The sequence below is a fragment of the Hyaena hyaena genome, unplaced genomic scaffold (assembly GCF_003009895.1).
Source record: "Hyaena hyaena isolate Hyena2069 unplaced genomic scaffold, ASM300989v1 scaffold_86, whole genome shotgun sequence".
Classification (NCBI taxonomy): Eukaryota; Metazoa; Chordata; class Mammalia; order Carnivora; family Hyaenidae; genus Hyaena; species Hyaena hyaena.
This window is the reverse complement of record NW_024080721.1, coordinates 3,208,541-3,229,581: the sequence shown is the minus strand read 5'-3', so window position 1 is coordinate 3,229,581 and position 21,041 is coordinate 3,208,541. Positions and strand designations below refer to the sequence as shown.

Below are 21,041 nucleotides of genomic sequence, written 5' to 3'. Positions count from 1 at the left end.
GATATGAGGCTGACAAGTAAGATCGTACAAGTGTCTCTGACTTTTTTTAGTATATGTGCTGCTGAAGCGAGCACTGTCTCTGACTTTTTTAATGTTTTGCCATCGTGGCACCTGGGTGGCTCAGTCGGTTGGGCATCCAACTTTGGCTCAGGTCATGATCTCGCAGTTTGTGAGTGTGAGCCCCGTGTCAGGCTCTGTGCTAACAGCTCAGAGCCTGGAGCCTCCTTCAGATTCTGTGTCTCCCCCATCTTTCTGCCCCTCTCCTGCTGGTGCTCTGTCTCTCTCTGTCTCTCAATAATAAATAAAACCATTAAAAAAATAAAAGAAGTTATTTAAAAAAAAGAAGAAGAAGTAAGCTTGGTCATATAACATGGCTGGAGTAGTGACCGTTCTAAAACCCCATCTGTTCCCGAATCGTCCACTAACTAAGGATTTGGTTGTGTGATCTGGCTAGAAGTGTAGCTGATTATGTCATTGTAACATGGGTATCCTTGTAGCAGAGAGAAACGTTCCGGCAAAGGTTCCCGCCCAGGCCCCACTCAGCATCCCCAGTGGTCGGCGAGGAAGGGACTGCACTGAGCTTCCAGAAACGTAGTTTGGACTCTTGTACCCTCTTGGTGATGTGGCAGAATTCAATTTGAGACTCAATTTCATTGTAACATACCTCCTGGTGGTACGGTCACAGAGAGGGACAATCCACGACTTCTTCTTCTTCTTCTTCTTTTTTAATGTTCATTTATTTTTGAGAGAGAGAGAGAGTGTGAGCAGTGGAGGGGCAGAGAGAGAGGGAGACACAGAATCCGAAGCAGGCTCCAGGCCCTGAGCCGTCAGCACAGAGGGTGACGCAGGGCTCGAACCCATGAACTGTGAGATCATGACCTGACCCAAAGTCAGACACCTAACGACTGAGCCACGCAGGCGCCCCAGCTTACCACTTCTAACTTAACCTCTTGGAAACTTTTGCTCATCTGTAGGAGTTGCAAGAGGTGCCCTAAATTATTTCTGACCCCCCAATTAGTTCTCAAAGTTCTAGAACATGTGGTATAAAAAAAAACCAGCATTAGATTCAGATTGCATAGCATCTTCATTCAATAGAAAGGAATATTTGCAATATTTAATATTAATTGTAATGATATCTAGTAGAAAGAGGATAAAAAAGGAAATAGAAGTGCAGAGAGATTAAACAGCAAAGTTCTGTCTCCCTCCAGAATTCATGCTCTTTCTACTGATACCCCTCTGTATCAGAATCAAGAACGGATCCTATAACTGAGAACTCTGTTATGGACTGAATTGTGTCCCCCTCAAATTCCTAAGTTAAAGCCCTAATCCTCAGGTTGACTGTATTTGGTGATAGGGCCTTTGAGTAAGTAATTAAAATTACATGAGGTCATAAAGATGGGGCCCTAATCCAATATGACCAGTGTCCTGATAACAAGAGACAGAGACACTGAGGAGCCACATGCACAGAGGAAAGGCCATGTGAGGCCACAGCAAGAAGGCGGCCATCAGTAAGCCAAGGAGAAAGGCCTCAGAGATGCCAAACCTGTTGACAGTTTGATCTTGAACTTCCAGCCTCCAGAACTGGGAAGAAGCCCTAGCGACTAATATACCCTGCCTCTGTGGAGATGGGGTAGAAAAAGTTTTAAGAGGACAATTTTGGTGTGACTCATGCTTAGAAAAATCAAAAGTGGCAGATTAAGGGATTTTCTTTTCTTTTTTGTTTTTAAATCTTTCTTTCTTTCTTTTAGAGAGAGAGAATGTGTGTGTGTGCACACAAGGTGGGGGTGGGGGGGTGGGCAGAGGATCCAAAGAGGGCTCTGTGCTGACAGCTGAGAGCCCATTGTGGGGCTAGAGCTCACAAACATTGAGATCATGACCTGAGCTGAAGTCTGACGCTTAACCAGCTGAGCTATCCAGGTGCCCCAGGTTAAGGGATTTTTCTGAAACGAATCCACTGCCGCATAGAGTTTTGTAATGTACACAGTCTTACCCCCTCATCTGTAGCAACCAGCACAACATCTAAATGAACCATAACCCTTGAAAGGACCTACCTTCTGCTGTCAGAGTGCTAGATAAGATGGTATAACTCATCTCCATGTCCCTGAGAGCTCAGCTATCTTTGAGATATCAGGGAAGGGGAGGTAGGGAGGAGACAAGCCTCAGGAGATGATAGAACACAGGGAGGCAGCTCTAGAAGGAAAGGAAAGCTGGCTGAAGCCCAGGCCTGCAGGCAACGGGGAAAGGAGTGAAATGGTCTGGCAGTTCAAAGGCTGGGGTGGGGGTGAGGGTTCCAGAACAATGAAGAAGGGCCAAAGAACTGGTAGGGACCAGAGCAGTGGGCCAAAGAGGTGCACCAAGACCTGTAAGGCCCCTAGGGAGCAATGGGTGGGTAGGGATAGGGGAGAGGAAATAAATAAAGGGAGGCCATAACAGGCTTTACCTGCTTTAACAGTTTTCCCTTGGGCAGTGTCTTTTAACCTTACACGGTGATGCTAGTGAGAGAAGAAGGCAAGCAGTTTCCCTGCCCTGTCTCCTAACCCATCTCTTCCCTCGAAGCCCTCATCAAAGTGTAGAAAGGATCTGGTTTGTTTGGTGGAAGTGTTAGCATCTCAGTTAACTACTGAAGTTAGTAGTTGACAGGTTGAAAAATGTGAGATAAATTTAGTAAGCTTTGTGGGCCTCCTTATTATGGCCGGGAGTTGACACTGCCATGAAATCAACATAGAACTTACATGCAGTTGATAACCAGGGAGATGAGGTTTGCTTCAAATAAACCACCATGCTCAGAGAAGACAAATGGACTATCAGCAGATCCGTTACCAAGAACTGTCCTGTGTAATGACACTTACATGCATCAAACAAAGCACAATGGTGCTTTCCCCGGCCCTGGCCGTGTAACTGTCCTTCTCTAGAGAAAAGTATCCACTCATCTTGTCTGCCTTGTAAACAGGAAGGGAGGCAGAGAGTGGAGCAATTATTTTGGAACTGGCTTCCCAAGTTAGAGAATTTCTGCTCTCAGAGATCCTCAAAAGACAGATAGCCACCTGGGTCTGCGTGTTTTTAACATCAACTGACTTGATAGATTAAAAAAATTTTTTTTTAATGTTTATTTTTGAGAATGAAACAGAGCATGAGGGGGTAGGGGCAGAGAAAGAAGAAAACACAGACTCTGAAGCAGGCTCCCGGCTCTAAGCAGTCAGCACAAAGCCCAACGTGTAACTCGAACTCACAAACTGTGAGATCGTGACCTGAGCTGAAGTTGGATGCTTAACAGACTAAACCACCCGGGTGCCCCAAGTTGATAGATTTAAAAAAAGGTTTTTTTTTTTAATCCTTTATTTTTGAGAGACAGACAGTGAGACAGAGTGCGATCAGGGGAGGAACAGAGAGAGAGGGAGACAGAGAATCTGAAGCAGGCTTCAGGCTCTGAGCTGTCAGCACAGAGCCTGATGCGGGGCTCGAACTAATGAACCGCTAGTTCATAACCTGAGCCAAGTCAGACGCTCAACTGACTGAGCCACCCAGGTGCCCCCTGACTTGATAGATTTTTAAGATCCCTTCTAGCACTTCGATTTTGTCACCCTGATCTCTAAGGGAAATGTTAGATGCACTGATCTCATTTCTAATTCAATGTGATGCCAGATTGCAAAGTTATAGCTAATGTTGGACACACAGCCTTATGTGCATACTGCAGCAATTTTTCAAAATCCCAGACCAAAATGTAGCTGTTGGTATTGAGATCAGCTTTAATTTCTATCCCCTTCTATCCAATCACAGGTAATCTTTAGATGGTGGAAGATCTCTCTGAGGAGTGAGTATCGATCAACAAAGCCTGGAGAAGCAAAAGACACTCACGAAGAGTTCTTAGAGAACTCACATCTTCAAGGTAAGAAAGGGAACACATTGTATACTTATGTCTCAGTTCTCTTTACAATCAGTGGTAGATTCTGTTGCAGAATTATCCAACATGTCATCATTTGAACTATTGATATGTAATCATGTACTTAAAGACAGAAATTGTTAACATACCCTGAAATTTCTCTTGGGAAAAATCTCCCAAGTGTTTAAGGTTCTAGGTTAACGTGTTCATTTCATTAATAATCTTAAATCCTAATGTAATTTTTTGCTGTAACATTTAATTATAATAAGTTTCCTTTAGTTAAAAATGAATTAACAGCTTATTTGAAAACATAATCAAATTCTCAAATCCTTGAACTCTTAGGCATTTTGGCAGTCATTTAAAATTGTTACCATTTATTTTAATATCAAAGTTTGCTTCAGAAATAGCCTTGGGGTGCCTGGGTGGCTCAATCAGTTGAGTGCCCAAGTTCAACTCAGGTGATGATCTCACAGTTTGTGAATTTGAGCCCTGCATTGGGCTCACTGCTGTCAGCACAGAGCCTGCTTCGGATCCTCTGTCTCCCTCTCTCTCTCTGCACCCCTCCCCCCAATAAATAAACATTAAGAAAAAAAAAAAAAGTAGCCTTAATCAGGTAGCATGTGGACTAAATAGAAATTGCCCTGAGTTTTCTCTTTGCCTTTTGGCTTTTCACAGTATGAAAATTTCAGATACAAATCAAACAGTGGTGTTTTAACAAACTGTCATGTACCTGTAACCTGACTTCAATAACACACAAAATATAGCCAATGCCTCTATGCAAAGCTACTGTGCTTATAGCAAATCTCAGCTGTTATATCATTTCATCCCAAGCTACTTCAGTATGTGTCTTTAAAAAGGATTCCCTTTAACTAAACTCCCTAATAATTATTCACGTTAATTATAAACATTTAAAGCCAGAAGGCATTATAGAGATTTTTATTTTATTAGGAGTTAATATCAAGGACTTTTACATATGCCTTCTCATTTTATTGTTACAATATCCTTGTGAAATCACGAGTTTTATCCCCGTTTCACAAAAGAGATTCAGCATGCATATGATTTTCCAGGGTTCCACTGCTAACCTCAGACGTGGCCAGGACTAAGCACTGAGAGCCAAAAAGTCAGTTATATTAATCTTATTTTTAAAGACACATTCTGGGTGGATCTTTGATAATCAACCCTCTTAAAGATATTCTGTTATTTAAATTATAGCATGTAATAGTTGGGGTTTTTTTAGACAGAGAGTAGATTTTGTTGTTTCCTTAAACCTTTGAAAGTCTTGATTGATTATGAGCGGGGAAGGGGCAGACAGAGAGGGAGACAAAACCCGAAGCAGGCTCCAGGCTCTGAGCTGTCAGCACAGAGCCCTACTTGGGGCGGGAACCCACAAGCCAAGAGATCGTGACCTGAGCCAAAGTCAGATGCCCAACTGACTGAGCCACCCAGGTGCCCCTCTCAAGATCTTTAACACATCTGCAAAGGCTCTTTTGCCATGTAAGGTCACATATTCACAGCTTCTGGAGATTAGGATACAGAGCATCTTTGGCAGGGCCATTATGCTGCCTACCACAGTGATATGTGTCATGATCTAAATTGCAAAATAAACATTGCTGAATTTCCCCCTCCCCCAGATTTGCATTTATTTTTTATTTTTTAAAGTAGTCTTCATATCCAACAGGGGGCTAGAACTCATGACCCTAGGATCGAGAGTCAGTGTTGCACCAACTGAGCCAGCCAGGCACTCCTAGATTTCCATTTTAAAAGAGAAACTTCACAAGTTTATTTTTTACAAAGTCATTCATGAGGGCGCCTGGGTAATTCAGTTGGTTGATCATCCAACTCTTGATTTCGGCTCAGGTCATGATCCCAGGGTCATGGGATCGAGCCCCTCGTCCAATTCCGTGCTGAGCTTGGAGCCTGCTTAAGATTTTTCTCTCCCTCCACCCTCCCTGCCACCTCATTCAGGCGTCCCTGATTTCTTCTCTTTGGATATCAGTTTCCTCAACTGTTGATAATGGAAATAATAAAAGCATTTTGCACATAGGGTCCTTATGAGGAGTAACTGAATGAAGTACTTAGAATTTGCCTAACACATACCAGCTACCTTTTATAGTATTTAAATTTTTTTAATGTTTTATTTATTTCTGAGAGAGAGACAGTGTGAGCAGGGGAAGGGCAGAGAGAGAGGGAGACACAGAATCTGAAGTAGGCCCCAGGCTCTGAGCTGTCAGCACAGAGCCCGATGCGGGGCTCAAACCCACGAACCGTGAGATCATGACCTGAACAGAAGTCGGATGCTCAACCGACTGAGCCCCCCAGGCGCCCCTAGTTTTTAAAATTTGAAAAGTGAAAATTCCTTCTCTCTTCCTCCAACCTCTGTTCCCCAGAGATAACTACCGTAAATAACTTACTTTGTATTTGAATTCTTTCTGCTTGGGATTGTGTGTGTGTTTGTTTACAGAAATACAGTCTTTCATTGTTTAATTTGTTTTTGCATTTACTATCTTGTGAACATTTTTCCGTTAGCATACGTAAAGAAGTGCCTTGTCCTTTTCCAAGGCTGTATGGTATTTCATTGTAGAAATATACAATCCTCAATTGGTGGGCATTTTCAAAAGATTTTGGGCACATTCTGAGGCATGTTTATTTTTGCACACTTACATAAGAACTCCTGGAATGGCTAGGACCAAAGAAATGTGCATTATAATTTTGAATAGAGTATTTTGAGTATTAAAAAATATTTTTTTAAATGTGTATTTATTTTTGAGAGAGACAGGGACAGAGACAGACCATTGAGTGGAGGAGGGGCAGAGAGAGAGGGAGACACAGAATCCAAAGCCGCCAAGCTGACAGCAGAGAGCTTAACGAGGGGCTTGAACCCACAAATTGTGAGATCATGACCTGAGCGGAAGTTGGACGGTTAATCAACTGAGCCTCCCAGGCACCCTAGGGTATTTTTTTATTATTATTATTGAATCTAGAGTTCAAGGCTAACTTGACCAAGGATGGTACTTCTTTTTTTTTTTTTAATGTCTTATTTATTTCTGAAAGAGAGAGAGAGAGAGACAGCATGAGCAGGGGAGGGTCAGAGAGAGAGGGAGACACAGAATCTGAAACAGGCTCAAAGCTCTGAGCTGGCTGTCAGCACAGAGCCCGACATGGGGCTCGAACCCACGAACCGTGAGATGACCTGAGCCAAATACCAGCCGACTGAGCCACCCAGGCGCCCCCAAGGATGGTACTTCTATTAACTAGCTTGAGTGGCACTGGTATAGGATACAGCACAAATGCCATCGATAATTTATTTGACCTTTATAATTATGCGAGTTTGGAAAGCATTTTAAATTGGGTGATTGCATTACTTCAATTTTTATTCATAAAATGAGACTTCATTAATATTTTTATGTCACCATATTTTAATTTTGAGTAATTCAAAGCTTGAGTAATTCGCAATGCCAATTACTTCACAAGAAAAAACCTGTTCTCCAGAAAACTGCTGTATTAATTATACTTCATCCAACAGGATATGGGTTTCTTGCACCTTCGCCATTGCTAATTAGATATTACTATTCTTTTTCATCTTTTGCAGTCAGATGGTGAAAATAGTGTCATATTTAATTAGCATTTTCCTGATAACTAGCAAGTTGAGCATCCTGTCATGTTTAATTACCATTTATATCCTTTCTGTAATTTCCCTATCTGTATTCTTTGTCCACTCGTCTATGAAGTTAGAATTTTATTCTGCCTGAGACCTTAAAAAATCAGAAGAAACATCTTTGGATTTTTTCCCCCTAAGTTACATAAATAGGAATAACCAGAAAATTAGCCATTGGAAATAGTTTTAAAAATTGAGTTTAAGGCAAAACTCTGCCTATATAGACTCTGCTCAAAGTGCTAATTCATGGGTTGGGGTTGAATCCAACCTAAAAATAAGTTGTTTTCCAACTTATGTCCCTTTTAAAGTTGGTTGCTTTGATCTTTGAATGAGTTATAAGTAGTGGTTAAGTATTTAGGCCAATCCACAAAAATCCCTGTGATAAAACCAAATGGCTTCAACAGCCATATCTTCAGAACCAAACGACAAAGGTTTCTGCTTCTGCTGTTGCTTATTTAAGGAAACGTGGGTGAGATAGTGTAGATGTCAAAGAATGGAAATTCTCTTGGACATTTAGATGATTCGTGAGGAAAACAGGACAGCACGTTTGAAATGAGGACTATAATGGAAAATTGTGTTTTATTTTTTTATCAACTACTTTTTTGAGATTACATACACATAGCAAAGCAAAAATTAAATCAGTTTTAAAAGATTTTTAGAATAGGGGCACCTGGGTGGCTCAACTGGTTGAGTGTCCGACTTGATTTCAGTTCAGGTCATGGATCTCTGTTCACGCGCTTGAGCTCCGTATCGGGCTCCACTCTGACAATGCTAACCTACTTGGGATTCCCTCTCTCTGCCTTTCTCTGTGTCTCTCTCAATAACATAAAGTTTAAAAAAAAGGATTTTAGAATAAAAGTAAGTCTCCCTCTGACCTCACGTTCCCAGTTCCTGTGACAACCATCATTAACAGTTTCTTGAATATCCTTCCAGAAATGGTCTATGCATATATGCAAAATATGTTAACACAGAAAGAAGAATCTTATACACTGCGTTCTATACCTTGCCCTTTGAAAGCTTTAAAATTCAGAAATGTCTTAAACCTAAAAAACAGAAGATAATATTATACCCAACACCACTAACAAAAGATGTTAGCATTTGTCACATTTACTTCATTTTTATCCAAATTATCAAATATGTTGGTGTATCTTGCTCATAATCTCCTCTTCTTTCAATGGCTATAGTATCTGCAGTGTTGTTCTAGTTTTCATCCCTTGATATGATAATTTGTGCTTCTTTCCTTTTTTTGTGGCCCTTTGTTAGGGATTTATTTGTTTGATAATTTTTTTCAAAGACCTTTTAGCTCTGTTAATTTTCTATTTATTTATTTACTATTGATTTCTGTTCTTACCTTTATTATTTCCTTCCTACTACGTCCTGGGGTCTGATTTGTTGTTTCTTTTCTTAGCTTCTTGAGATAGAAGATTAAATCATTGTTTTCAGCCATTTTCCCCCTAATACTCTCTTTAAGTATGGCCATATTAATTTTGATGAGTTGTATCTTTATTCTAATTCAGTTTAAAATATCTCCTAAATTCCATTTTGGTTTCTTCTCTGACCCATAGATTATTTAGAAACATTTTGTTCCATTTCCAGGAAGTTGGAGATGGTTTGTAGCTTTGTTTTCATCCTTTTTAAGGGCCATATTAATCTCCCCTTTATCATCTTAGTTTTGTTATACATACTGCTGAAGTGAGCACCTTATTTACTTAATATCTTTTAAAAACATAAAATCATGACATATACAGTCAAATTTCTACCCTTCCCCTATTTTCCCTCCATTCCCTTCTACTTAGATTATCATTTCCAAAGATATTCTATTATACACAGTTACAAATACATAAATATATATTATTTTTATATGTTTAAAATTTTACATGAATGCTATCCCAATATATCATTGTCCAACTTCGCTTTATTATTCAACACTGGTTTTGAGATTTATTCACGTTGATGTATGTAGATCTAGTTCACTCATTTTCAATGGTTAATGTTATTCTATTCTATTATAAACGATAGTTTATTCAAACATCTCCCTTACTGAGGGTAGTTAGGTGGTTTCCACTTTTTTGCAACAATATATCTTCATTCACCCTTGTGCAATGTGTGAGTGTTTCTCTAAGTTGGATGTGTAGAAGTGTATTTGTCCAGTTGTAGGATATGTGCCTCTTCAACTTTACCAGAGACAATCTGCTCTCCAAGGGAGTTACATCAATTTATACTCTTGTTGGGATTTTATGAGAGATGCTATTTCTTTATATTCTCACCAACATTTACTGTAATCAGAGATACATATTAATTTTTGCCAAACTGGGTATATAAATTCCCTGATTATTAATAAGGTTGAATATCTTTTCTTATATTTATTGACCAAGGGAACGGTCTTCCCTTCTTAGAAGTGCTCATTAACTTCTTTGCCTATTTCTTCTTTTTGGTTGTTTGTCTCTTTTTGTATTGATTGTAGGAATTTTCTTATATGCATATTTTAAATACACCAAGTCTTCAGTTTGATTAAATGTGCTACAGAGATTTCACTAAGTTTTTGGTTTATCTTATCACCTTGTTTATGTGTTTTTACCCATATAGAAGTTTGCAATTTTAATGTAGTTCAAATTTGTCAATCTTTCTTTATAAATTTTGAAACATTTATTTATTTTAAAAAGCTTATTTATTTATTTTGAGAGAGAGTTAGAGAGCAGGAGAGGGGCAGAGAGATACTGAGAGAAAGAATCCCAAGCAGGCTCCACACTGTCACACTATAAGTGCAGAGCCCTACTCGGGGCTTGATCTCACCAATCGTGAGATTGTGACCTGAGCTGAAATCAAGAGTCAGATGCTTAACTGACAGAGCCACCCAGGTGCCCCTCATCAGTCTTTTAATATATGGGTTATACTTTTGTGTTTTGTTTAAGAAGTCTTTCTCTTCTCTGATTTCATGAGGATATACTCCTATTTTTTTTTTTTAATATTTTTATTTATTTCTAGGAGAGAGAGACAGCGTGAGCAGGGGAGGGTCAGAGAGAGAGGGAGATACAGACTCTGAAATAGGCTCCAGGCTCTGAGCTGGCAGTCAGCACAGAGCCCGACGCGGGGCTCGAACCCACGAACTGTGAGATCATGACCTAAGCGAAAGTCGGACGCTTAACCGACTAAGCCACCCAGGCGCCCTGATATACTCCTATTTTTAATTGAAATTTCTTACAACTTGTTTCTCCTATTTTCGTCTTTTACTTATCTCAAGTTTATTTTTGGCTGTGATGAGATGAGAAGTTATAACTTTTTTCTGTACTTATAGGACAGGATCTTTAGTTTGTCTCACACCAACACTATACTGCTTTAATTACAATCTTTATAGTAAGTTTTCTTACCTGTTAAAAAGAATTCATCTTCCTCCTCCTCCTCTTCTTTATAAAGAAAGAGCTGTTTACCTGTTCTTGACTTTTTACTCTGTATATGAGTTTTAAGACCAGCTGGCAAGAATCCCTGTTGAGATTTTAATTGGAATTGGATTGAATTTCTAGATTTTTGAGGAGAGAAGTGTCATCCTTTGGTCTTCTCAAAATGAACATGGTGTATCTCTCCATTGATTTAGGTCTTTTATGTGTTTCAGTAGAGTTTTAATGTTTTCTTCATATAGGTCTTAGACCTTTAAACACCTTTTGCTCAAATTCTTCCCAGGTAGTTGATGATTTTTTTGTAGCTAAGAATAGAATCACGCAGGGGCACCTGGGTGCCTCGGTCAGTTAGGCTTATGACTCTCGGTTTTGACTCAGGTCATGATCTTGCGGTTTTGTGGGTTCGGGCCCTGCATCTGGCTCTGCTCTGGCTGGTGGTGGCACAAAACCTTCTTGGGATTCTCTCTCTTTCTCTGCCCTTCCCCCACTCATGCTGTCTCTGTCTGTCTCTCTCAAAATAAACAAATAAACTTAAAAAAAAAAAAGAATAAAATCCCTTTCATTCTAAGTTTTAAAGATTAAAATTTGCAACAATTAAAATTCTGTTTTAAGAGTATGTAAAACGTGGATGTGTTTCCAAAGTCAAAACTGTAAAACAATGTGCATCCAGAGGCTTGGTTTCATCACTATCTGCTCCACGTTTTCCCTTCCCTTGCCCTAGGCTAACCACTTGTATTTGTTATGGACCCTTTCAGTGATTCTTTGTGCAGATATAAACGAATTCATATACATATGTGTTTGCATCCCCTTACCCGTTATACAAATGGTAGCATTCTACCCCTACTGTTTCCACCAGTATATCCTGGAGATCATTTCATGCCTTAAGAGATCTTCCTCCCCCTCCCTTTCCTCCTCTTCTCTCCTTCCTCCTCTTCCTCACCCTCTCCCTCCTGCTCCTCTTTTCCTTTTCTTTCACAGCTGTGTTGTATTTCTTTATGTGAATGCACCAGAATCCTAGTGATGAAATTTTAGGTTCTTTCTAATCTTGAGATAATACAAGGAGTGCCAAAAATGAATAACCTTGTGCATGAGTTATTTTCTATTTAGTCAATATGTTTGTGAGATTGCTGAGTCAAAAGACAAATGCATCTTAAGTCATCACTTTGAATTAATTGTTGTTGGTATACAGACAAGTGATGCTGACCATTTTCCAGTAGAATTTCTGTTTTTAATGTTTATTTATTTTGAGAGAGAGCATGCACAGAAAGAGAAAGAGAGTGAGAGAGAGAGAAAGTTTGTGCAGGAGAAGAGCAGAGAGAGGGGGAAAGAGAGAATCCCAAGCAGGCTCCGTGCTGTCAGCACAGAGCCCAATGTGAGGCTTGTTCTCACAAACTGTGACATCATGACCTGAGCTGAAATCAAGAATTGGATGCTTAACTGACTGAGCCACCCAGGTGTGCCAATTTTTAAGAGTTTTTATTAAAAAATAGGGGTTAAAATTAATGAAACAATTTTTCTGTATTTTTGAGATGATAATTTTTCTTCCTATTTGTTTATATGGTGAATTATATTAAATAGTCTTCCAAAATTATTCCATCCTTGGATCATCCTGGGATTAACTATAATGGTCACAATTCATCTATTTATTTTATATGTCGATAGATTGAATTTCCTAACATTTGATGTAGAATTTTTGCCACATGTGCTCCTAAGTGATTTTCTAGATACAAATTTTCTTCTTGCCTACACATCATTGCTAGTTTAAGCAACCTCATAATGTGGGTTGAGGGTTTCCTTCTACTTCTATTCTTTGGGACAACTTACCTAAGGTATGGATTGTCTCTTCTCTGAGAGTTTATCAAGGGCTTACCTGAAAAGCAGTGTAGATCTGAAACTTTGCTTGATGGTTTTCCTGTTTAATCCAGTCAGTGGATTTAATATATTTACTGGTTATAGTCTCTTGGGTTTTCTTTTTCTTTTTGAGTCAGAACTGATAAATTATATATTTCTGAGGGATTGTCCAGTAGGTCTGATTTTAAGTTAGTTAGTTTAGCAATATTTCTAAGTCCCTGTCTTAGTTCTTCATAGCTCTTGGGCTTTACCTCCTGGGCTCGTGGTTCCATACTCTGAGCCATCTTCTTTGTCCACAAAAGTTAGCCCCTCTTTGCAGGCTTTATTTTCTCAGCCTACTTCCTCCTGGTAGGAATTTGAGAGTCCAAAGTCTTTTTCCCTTTGCACTGCCTCTGACTCTTTCAGTTCAAGCTGGCAGGCAGTGTTTCTACCTGTAAATTCTCTTAAAACTTCATGTTGTTGTCCATTGCTATTACTGGAGTTTACTCCATTAAACAAAACCACACCTACACACTTTTATTTTTTTTAAGATAATCCCTTCTTTAACTTGGTTTCTGCTCTTGTCTCCCGAGTGACAATACCCTTCAGCTTTTTGGAAGCTCTAAAATTTGACTGAATGGTTCTTAACAAAGCGTTTTCCAGCCATGCCCTCAGCTTCATCTTCAGGCCATAGTTTCCTGAGATTGTTCCAGATTTGATTTTTGTCTCGGGCCCATTCCTTAATTTTAGCATTGTTTGCCATCTGAAGAGGCGGAGAATATTCAGGATCAGCAAATCCTGGCAGTTTTGTAAGAAACCATCTTTAGCTTCTCTCTTTGCTCTCACCTTTTCCTTTAAGCAGCAAGAAGAAATCAGATAGTATGTTCAACACCTCGCTTGGAAATCTACATAGCGAATCACATCCCCTTAAGTCTATTTCCTTCCTACTTTGCATATCTCAGGAGGCAACAATGTAACTGAACTTTCTGCCACTACATGGCAAGGATCTCCTGTCCTCCAGTTTTTAATAATATTTTCTTCACTTTCCTTTAAACTCTTGCCTTCAAAGCCTCCTCAGAGTCCCATCAAGTGTCTACAAACAGCTATTAATTAATTAATTCAATAAATAATTGAATTATTGAAAGCTCTTCATCCTTGCACTTAACACCCTCTTCAAACTCATTCAGATTTTCTGTATACTTTCCAATTTCAAAGCTACTCCTACATCTTGGGTTTCCAGTATGGCACCACAACACTTGGAGGCACTCAAATTTTTATTGCCTAATGTTGTGTAACAAATTATCCTGGAACTTAATTGGTCAAAACAATAATAAATGTTTATTAACTCAAATGGTTTCTGTGGGTCAGGAATTTGAGAACCACTTAGCTCTGTTGTTCCATTCAGGGTCTTGTATGGTGTCACACGGAGCCTCCATCATCTGAAGGCTCAACTGGGGCTTGAGGCTCCAGTTCCATGATGACTTACATACATGGCTGACAAAGAAGTGGTGGTTGTAGCCAGGAAGTTTCCATTTCATTCCCCATGGACCTCTCCAGAGCACTTCTGAGCATTGTTAGCATATGGCAGTTGGCTTCTCCCAGAGTGAGCGATCCAAGAGGCAGCAGCAAGGCAGAGTCCCCCGTGTCTTTTATGACCAAGACTTGGAATGTCATTCATGCACCATCCTATTAGTTACACAGATCACCTCTAATTCAGTGTGGGAGGGAGACACAGAAAAATGAACCTAGGAGAAGAGGATTTGTGGTGCCATCTTGGAGGCTGATTGCCTCCAACATAGTCCAACATGAAAGCAGTGATTTTACTTTCAAAATGGACTTTGTTTTAACTTCTTTTTTTCTTATTTCAAAAGAAATCAATGTTGGTTACATAAAAAATACAACTAAGCAGAAATATTTTTCTAAATACCTCAATATCCATACACTCTGAATCTGTCACATTTCACACCTAAGTGTATATATCTTTTTATAATATTTACATTTTAAGGACTTTACTGGTAGAGAATTCCTAAAGTACATCTGAGTCTGCATTGAACATGTTTTCCTGGCATTGGAAATGGAAAAACATTTCCAGTTATATTAAGGGAATTTTTATTATACGAAGGGCTTTTCTTCTCTGTCCACTAAGTAAGCACTGCTTTTTTTTTTCTTATTCTGCTGGTGGACCAGGAATTCTCCACATTACCTATCCTTTAGAGTTGACAGGGCTGTTTTTCCCTTAGGAAAGCCCTTGGACTTTAGAAGTGCTTTGAATTGGAAGCACTTGGAATTCAGAAGCAACTAAAACCCTTAATGCCTTAGAAAGCTAGACTGACCAGTTTTAGAGAGGAATCTTATATGCCTGGCTCTTCCAAGTTGCACAGTTAGTTTTTACATAAATATGGCCCACACCTTACATCCATTCTGAAATCAGAGACCCATCATCCAGTTAAATTAGTTCTGCCCAGCGTTCTTGAGGGCTCCATCCCGATTGCTCCAGAAGGGATATTCCAGACTGAGGAAGGAAGGTAGTCCCCAAATCTTGGGTATTTAGTCTCCTGTAGAGAGCTCTCTCTCTTCTAAGAACAGTTCTCTAGAAAGACTGGCTATGGTGATGCTTTCAGAGTCAGAACAGAAAACATGAGACTCAAGAAACCAAAAATGTCCCCAGGTTTGGGATCACTGGAATCCACCTGCTTACTCCACCATAACTGTGCTTTCCTCTCATATAAGAAGGCAGCATTCTTTCCTTCCTTTTTTACTTCCTTCCTACCTAGATTTTAAAAAATTACACTGGTAATACAGGTTTATTGTAGAAATATTATAAAATACAGATCAACAAAAGGAAGAAAGCAAAAGTCACCATCCAGATTAAACCACGTTAAAACTTGAATATGTATGCTTCTAAACATGTTTTCCTATTTATTAGGTTTTTCAGGGTTAAAAAAAGAAACACACTATTACTTCCTTGCATTGAGCATGCTTAGGTAGACCATTATATTGGTTGATTCTTTGTGAACTGTCTCCTAATTTGGAAATAACTGAAAAAGTGCACAAAATATTAAGCAAAAGTTAACACAATTTTCGTGAAATATTTGCTTATTTTCTTCTTTCTCGTTTTCCCCCCATTATGTAAAGATGGGGATAAAAGAAGGTAAAGAGGAAAGAAGAAAGTTTGGTGGAGAAACAACATATAACAATAAGAGAAGAAAAATCAACTCAAATGAAGAGATATTAACATATTTCAGACCAGTCTGGGTAGTGGGGGTGGGGGGGGGATAGCAGAAAATCCACGTGGACCAGCAATGTTGCCCAGTCGGGGATGAGGGTGAGGAAGGCACTGAGACTAGCTAAGTTGGTTGTCTGGACTGGAAGTCGGTGCTGATGAGATCAAGGGGATGCAGTTCATCACTGCGTTCAACAGTGAGTGTCCCTCAAAGGTTCTGATCTCAGGGCAGGGACAGCACCTGTAAACCAGTGCCTCACAAATGCATGTCACGGGTCCCAAAGGCAGCTTGGTGACAGTAGGAATGACTTGGTCTAATCCAACATTACCCCCCGGGGGGAAGAATGCCCTAAATCATGTCTTAGTGATACGGGTCATGGTTTTTACCTGACTGCACATGATAACCTTGTTGGTTTGTTGGTTTCTTTGAATTACAGTTCAAATTGCCTTAATATTTGGTGCGAGAATATTAGACTATGTCTTCAGTTTATGTGAAGGTAAATTTGACTTCCTTGAACGGCTCTCAGACAGTTTGCTCCTGAATATCATTTCTTATCTGGATCTTGAAGATATTGCCAGGCTTTCCCAAACATCACGCAGATTTGCAAAGGTAACAGATAATTATTTTGTGTCTATAAAGGTTTTTCCTTGTGCTTCCTCAAAGTTTTTCTTTTTCTTTTTCTTTCCTCTTTGTTTTTCCTTTCCTTTCCTTTCGTTTCGTTTCCTTTCCTTTCCTTTCTCTCTTTCTTTTTCTCTTTTTAAACATAGAAGTAGTTTATTGTTTGCATTTATTTTAGCAAGCATTTGTTGAATACTTAATCATGAGCACTGTTTTAGGTACCAAGGCAGCATAGGTGAAAAGACATTATTCCTGCCCTCAAGAAATTTATAGTCTAATAGGCGAGATTCAAACAAATACAAATTATTACAATATAATGTGAGCTGTTTGACAAGAGATGTGTGTATGAGATACAAAGACAGTGCAAAGTGATTTCCTCTGCCAGGCTTCACAGAAGGTGTTACTTTATCTGGGTTTTCACAGGGAAAACAGGAGTTCACCAGGTAGTCTGGAAAACTAGGGTATTACAAGTCAAGGGGAATTCCAAGTTCAGACAGAGTCATGGCCACATGAAAGAATAAGGCAAACAGTGGCCATCTCCATTTCTTCCACTCTATCTCCATTTCTTTCACTAACAGTCCTTTGCAGAATTATCTATTCACAATGTGGATGGTTTTGGTGAATTCTTCATCATAATTCACCTTATCCATGCCCAAAGATGATCAAATGGACTCTCTCTCACTACTCTGAATCCTCAGCAGATTGCCACGAGATGGGAAGACACCGTTGGTGCAATGTCAGAGCCTTGATGCAAACATTATTGGTTCCTCTCCCTGGATCCAGGAAGATGCCTTGGTTTCTGTCCCTTTAGCTATTCTTAAACACACAAACCGTTCTTCCATTAAATCCTTATCTGGCTTAAATTAATCAGAGTTGGAGTTTGTTTGAAATGAAAGAAACCTGGCTTGGTATTTAGTTATAATAGACTGAGGCAACACCCATTTATAAAAGAGCATGCAACATTTCCCAAGATGACTTAAATCATAAACTTTTTTTTTGGAACAGTATTCATCCATTTTTATTTTATTTTATTTTGATTTATTTTATTATATATTTTATTTTATTTTATTAAGTAGTCTCCACACCCAATGTGGGGCTTGGACTCAGGGCCCTGAGATCAAGAGAGTCACATGCTCTACCACCTGAGCCAGCCAGGCACCCCTGTATCATAATCTTATTATCTAGAAAGTCAACATTTTTTTCCACAATCATGGAAAAAAATATTTCTTAATTTTTATATATTAATTTTAAATAATATATGTGATATTATTTGGTGCATCCCCCTTTGAGAATAAAAGCATATATTTTTACTTGGTTTTCCCCCTAAAAATGGAGAGTCCTAAGCAAGCATTACGAGTAATCACTGTGTATTTTTCTGCCATTAAAACATGTATTAAAGTGAAGATTGGCTGCTGATAAGAAGCCGATTATTCATACTTTCGCTGAAGAAGAATTTAAAATGCATGAAATATACTAGTGGGGATCGATGGAAAGCTTCTGCTGGGGCCCATGCTTGTTCCTGAAACGAAATGGAAGAATTTGACGGAAAATGGCAGCAACTGCATTGTCTTGCGGAATTTATTCCTGTGCCAAGCGACTGTCTTCCCTCCGGGTTGTGCTCACTTCCACTCTCGATTATTCTCCCTCTCAGGGTCCGGCTATTATTTCTGCACAGTTTTGGAAATCTCCTCCGTAATTCACCTGCTGCTCTAAAGTAAGGCTTTTCTAGGTTGCTGATTTCAGCTCTCAGTATCCTTGCAGAGCAGGGTTATTAGCAGACAGAGCCGGGTCCGAGGCTGCTGCTGTTTTTCTTTCCAAGCAATATTAACCACTCATTTCCGTCTTCAATCTACATTTTCTCTGTATACTGTTTACTTACTTTTCACCTACATTTAGAAACCATTGTTATTAACCTGTTTTGTCCTGTCATTTACTATATTATCTTGTTAATGAAAAGAAGAATGCTTCCATTTCTGATTCCTGCGGACAAATTATTAGCAAATTATTTGTGACATGATCCAACCCTTTCCTCTGATCTTGATCTTGGGGAAGAGGGTGTTCCTCTCCTGTGTGAGGCCGGCGCCACCTGCCACCTGGCTCCAAGGTCCAGTCTGAGGAACTTTAGTCTGTTGCTCATCTCCTTTCTCTTCTGTGCTGTCGTTGCTATTTTTAAAACCCATTTTTGTTTCTAAATAATTTTGGATCTGTAAGGGTTGCAAAGATCATACAGAGAGTCCACGTATTCCCTTCACCAGTTTTCCCTAATGCTAACATCTTACATAACTAGGGTCATTTATCAAAACTAAGCAATTAATATGATATAATACTATTATAGTATAGCCATAGACTTTACTTGTATTTCATCCATTTTTCTGCTAATGTCCTTTTGCTGTTTAAGGATCCAGTCTGGGATACTATGTTGCATATAGTTCCTATTTTTAAATCTTTCTTTCAATTTTTTTTTCTTCTCCGTGCATTAATTTTCTCAAATCAGTCTTCATCCTTCAGAAACCAAACACTCTTGACTCTGTAGCCAATCTTTTTCCTCTACTCCTTGGAAAAACAAAACAAAGCAAAACAGTTTACAGAGCAGTTCACCTTCAGCAAACTAGCGTCATCAATGGAGTGAGACTGTATAATCTATGATGAAACGAGAACAGTAAATAAATGAGATATGAGGAGTTGGTTATTAAGCTAAATTTATCCCTTTTAAATGATGGTCCTTTATTGGAGGTTAGGCCTTCCTATGGGGAGAGTTAAAATGCCCCTTCTTTTATTAACTAGTGGCCTTAAAACGTGATGATGTTAACAAATTATCCGTATTGGAAAAAGAAAAAGGTTAGCTACCTAATTTTGGTTCTTAATTTGTGTTTTGTTTGATTTCTCAAAATTTCACTGGCTGTACAACAGCCTAAATATCCCAAATGTCTCTGGTCCACAGTCAGTCTACCTCATCTCCGGTTCCCTCCTCTATCCATGCCTCCTAAATATCCCTAAATATCCCTGGTCTCCTCCCGTCACCCCTTCCTTGTCGCATCTAAAGGATCTGTTTCAGGCCATCCTCTTCCTGACCCATCTTTGCTTACAGAATTCTCTGCTGGGTTTCCTTGTGACCATCCCTTCATTGGCCTCTCTTCCGCGCGGGGCCATGAAATGCACTCGTGTCGTGTCACTATCGTGCTTAGTGCCCCTTAGTGACTTCCTGTCATTTCCGGAATGAGATCCAAAGTCTTAGCTGTCGCATCAGGCAATGGTCCCTGGCCCCGCCTCCTGCCTCCGGCCCCAGCCAGGTCAATTGTTTGCAGCTCTCTTGCATGCTGTTCTCTTTTCCAGGAAAGTCCTTCTGACCCACCACTCTTAACAACCACCATCTGCTCTCACTTCTGACTCCATGTTGACCCAACCACAGAGCCTCTGTGGGTAAGCACCTGAAAGTCCAGGTACAGGATGATTATATTTCTTGGGGTAAAACAACTAAGAGGCAATCTCTGGGAGCTTGGCTAATACAAGCACACCCCTGAGGGGTGAACTCGATGCCACCTGAGGTCAGCCTGAGGGCCTGCCCTGGGATCGCTATGAGCTCATTCAAGGTCTTGCTGCTGTCAGGGATCTGCCTGGGGGCCTGATGGCTTGCCCCAGGTGGCACCAGGCCTTCACAGTATCCTTTTTCTGCAAACTGCAGCAGATTAAACCCAAAGAACCTCCCCCTCAGCTCGATGAGAGACCGAAGCGCAGACAGGCAGGGACAATGGTGACCCGTATATAAATATAGTCATCTTGGTCATGACTCGGGAACAACTACAGGCTCCCCTACATGATTCCCAAGTCTGCCAAGTAGGTGAGGCACCTAGGAAGCAGGTGAAAATAGAGGGACTAGGCCCACACCCTGGGGGGCAGGTAGGTCTGAGGTGGACCCAGCACCTGTGCTCTCGATGTGTTTGCTTGTATTTACAGCAACCCAATTCTGAGTTCAGCCCAAGAATTTGACCAGTTGAAATTAAAATGGTACAGTTAGGGGCGCCTGGGTGGCTCAGTTGGTTGAGCCTCTGACTTCAGCTCAGGTCATGATCTTACCGTTGGTGAGCTGGAGCCCACATTGGGCTCACTGCTGTCAGCATGGAGCCTGCTTCAGATCCTGTGTCCCTTTCTCTCTCTACCCCCCCTCAACTCGTGCTCTCCCTCCCCCAAAAGATAAATAAAACATTAAAAAATAATAAAGTCTGCAGATAAAAGTTCTCAAGAGATTCTAAAAGGCTAGAAGCTTGGGTGGGGGAGGGGTGGGGTGTTTTCCTACCTTCACTGTGTACAGGTATTGTGGGGTGTTTAAATCAGAAGAGGACAGAGACCTGGGTTCTGTTCTTTGATCATCCACTTCCCGCTATGAACTTGGGCAGCACCCTTATCATCGTTTCAGAGCCTTGATTTCCCCCTTTGTAAAA

The 21,041-nt window shown here is 40.0% G+C and overlaps 1 protein-coding gene across 2 annotated transcripts in view; it reads left to right on the top strand.

Annotated features, from left to right (window-relative positions):
• FBXO36 (F-box protein 36) overlaps positions 1–21,041 on the top strand; it is an 85,490-nt gene that overhangs the window by 52,938 nt on the left and 11,511 nt on the right. The window contains exons 3-4 of one of the 2 annotated variants that reach the window (XM_039234543.1): positions 3,778–3,886; positions 16,421–16,593. In XM_039234543.1, coding sequence (XP_039090474.1) covers positions 3,778–3,886; positions 16,421–16,593 — 282 coding nt within the window. The remainder of the gene's footprint in view (positions 1–3,777; positions 3,887–16,420; positions 16,594–21,041) is intronic. The other variant, XM_039234544.1, reaches the window with a different exon arrangement.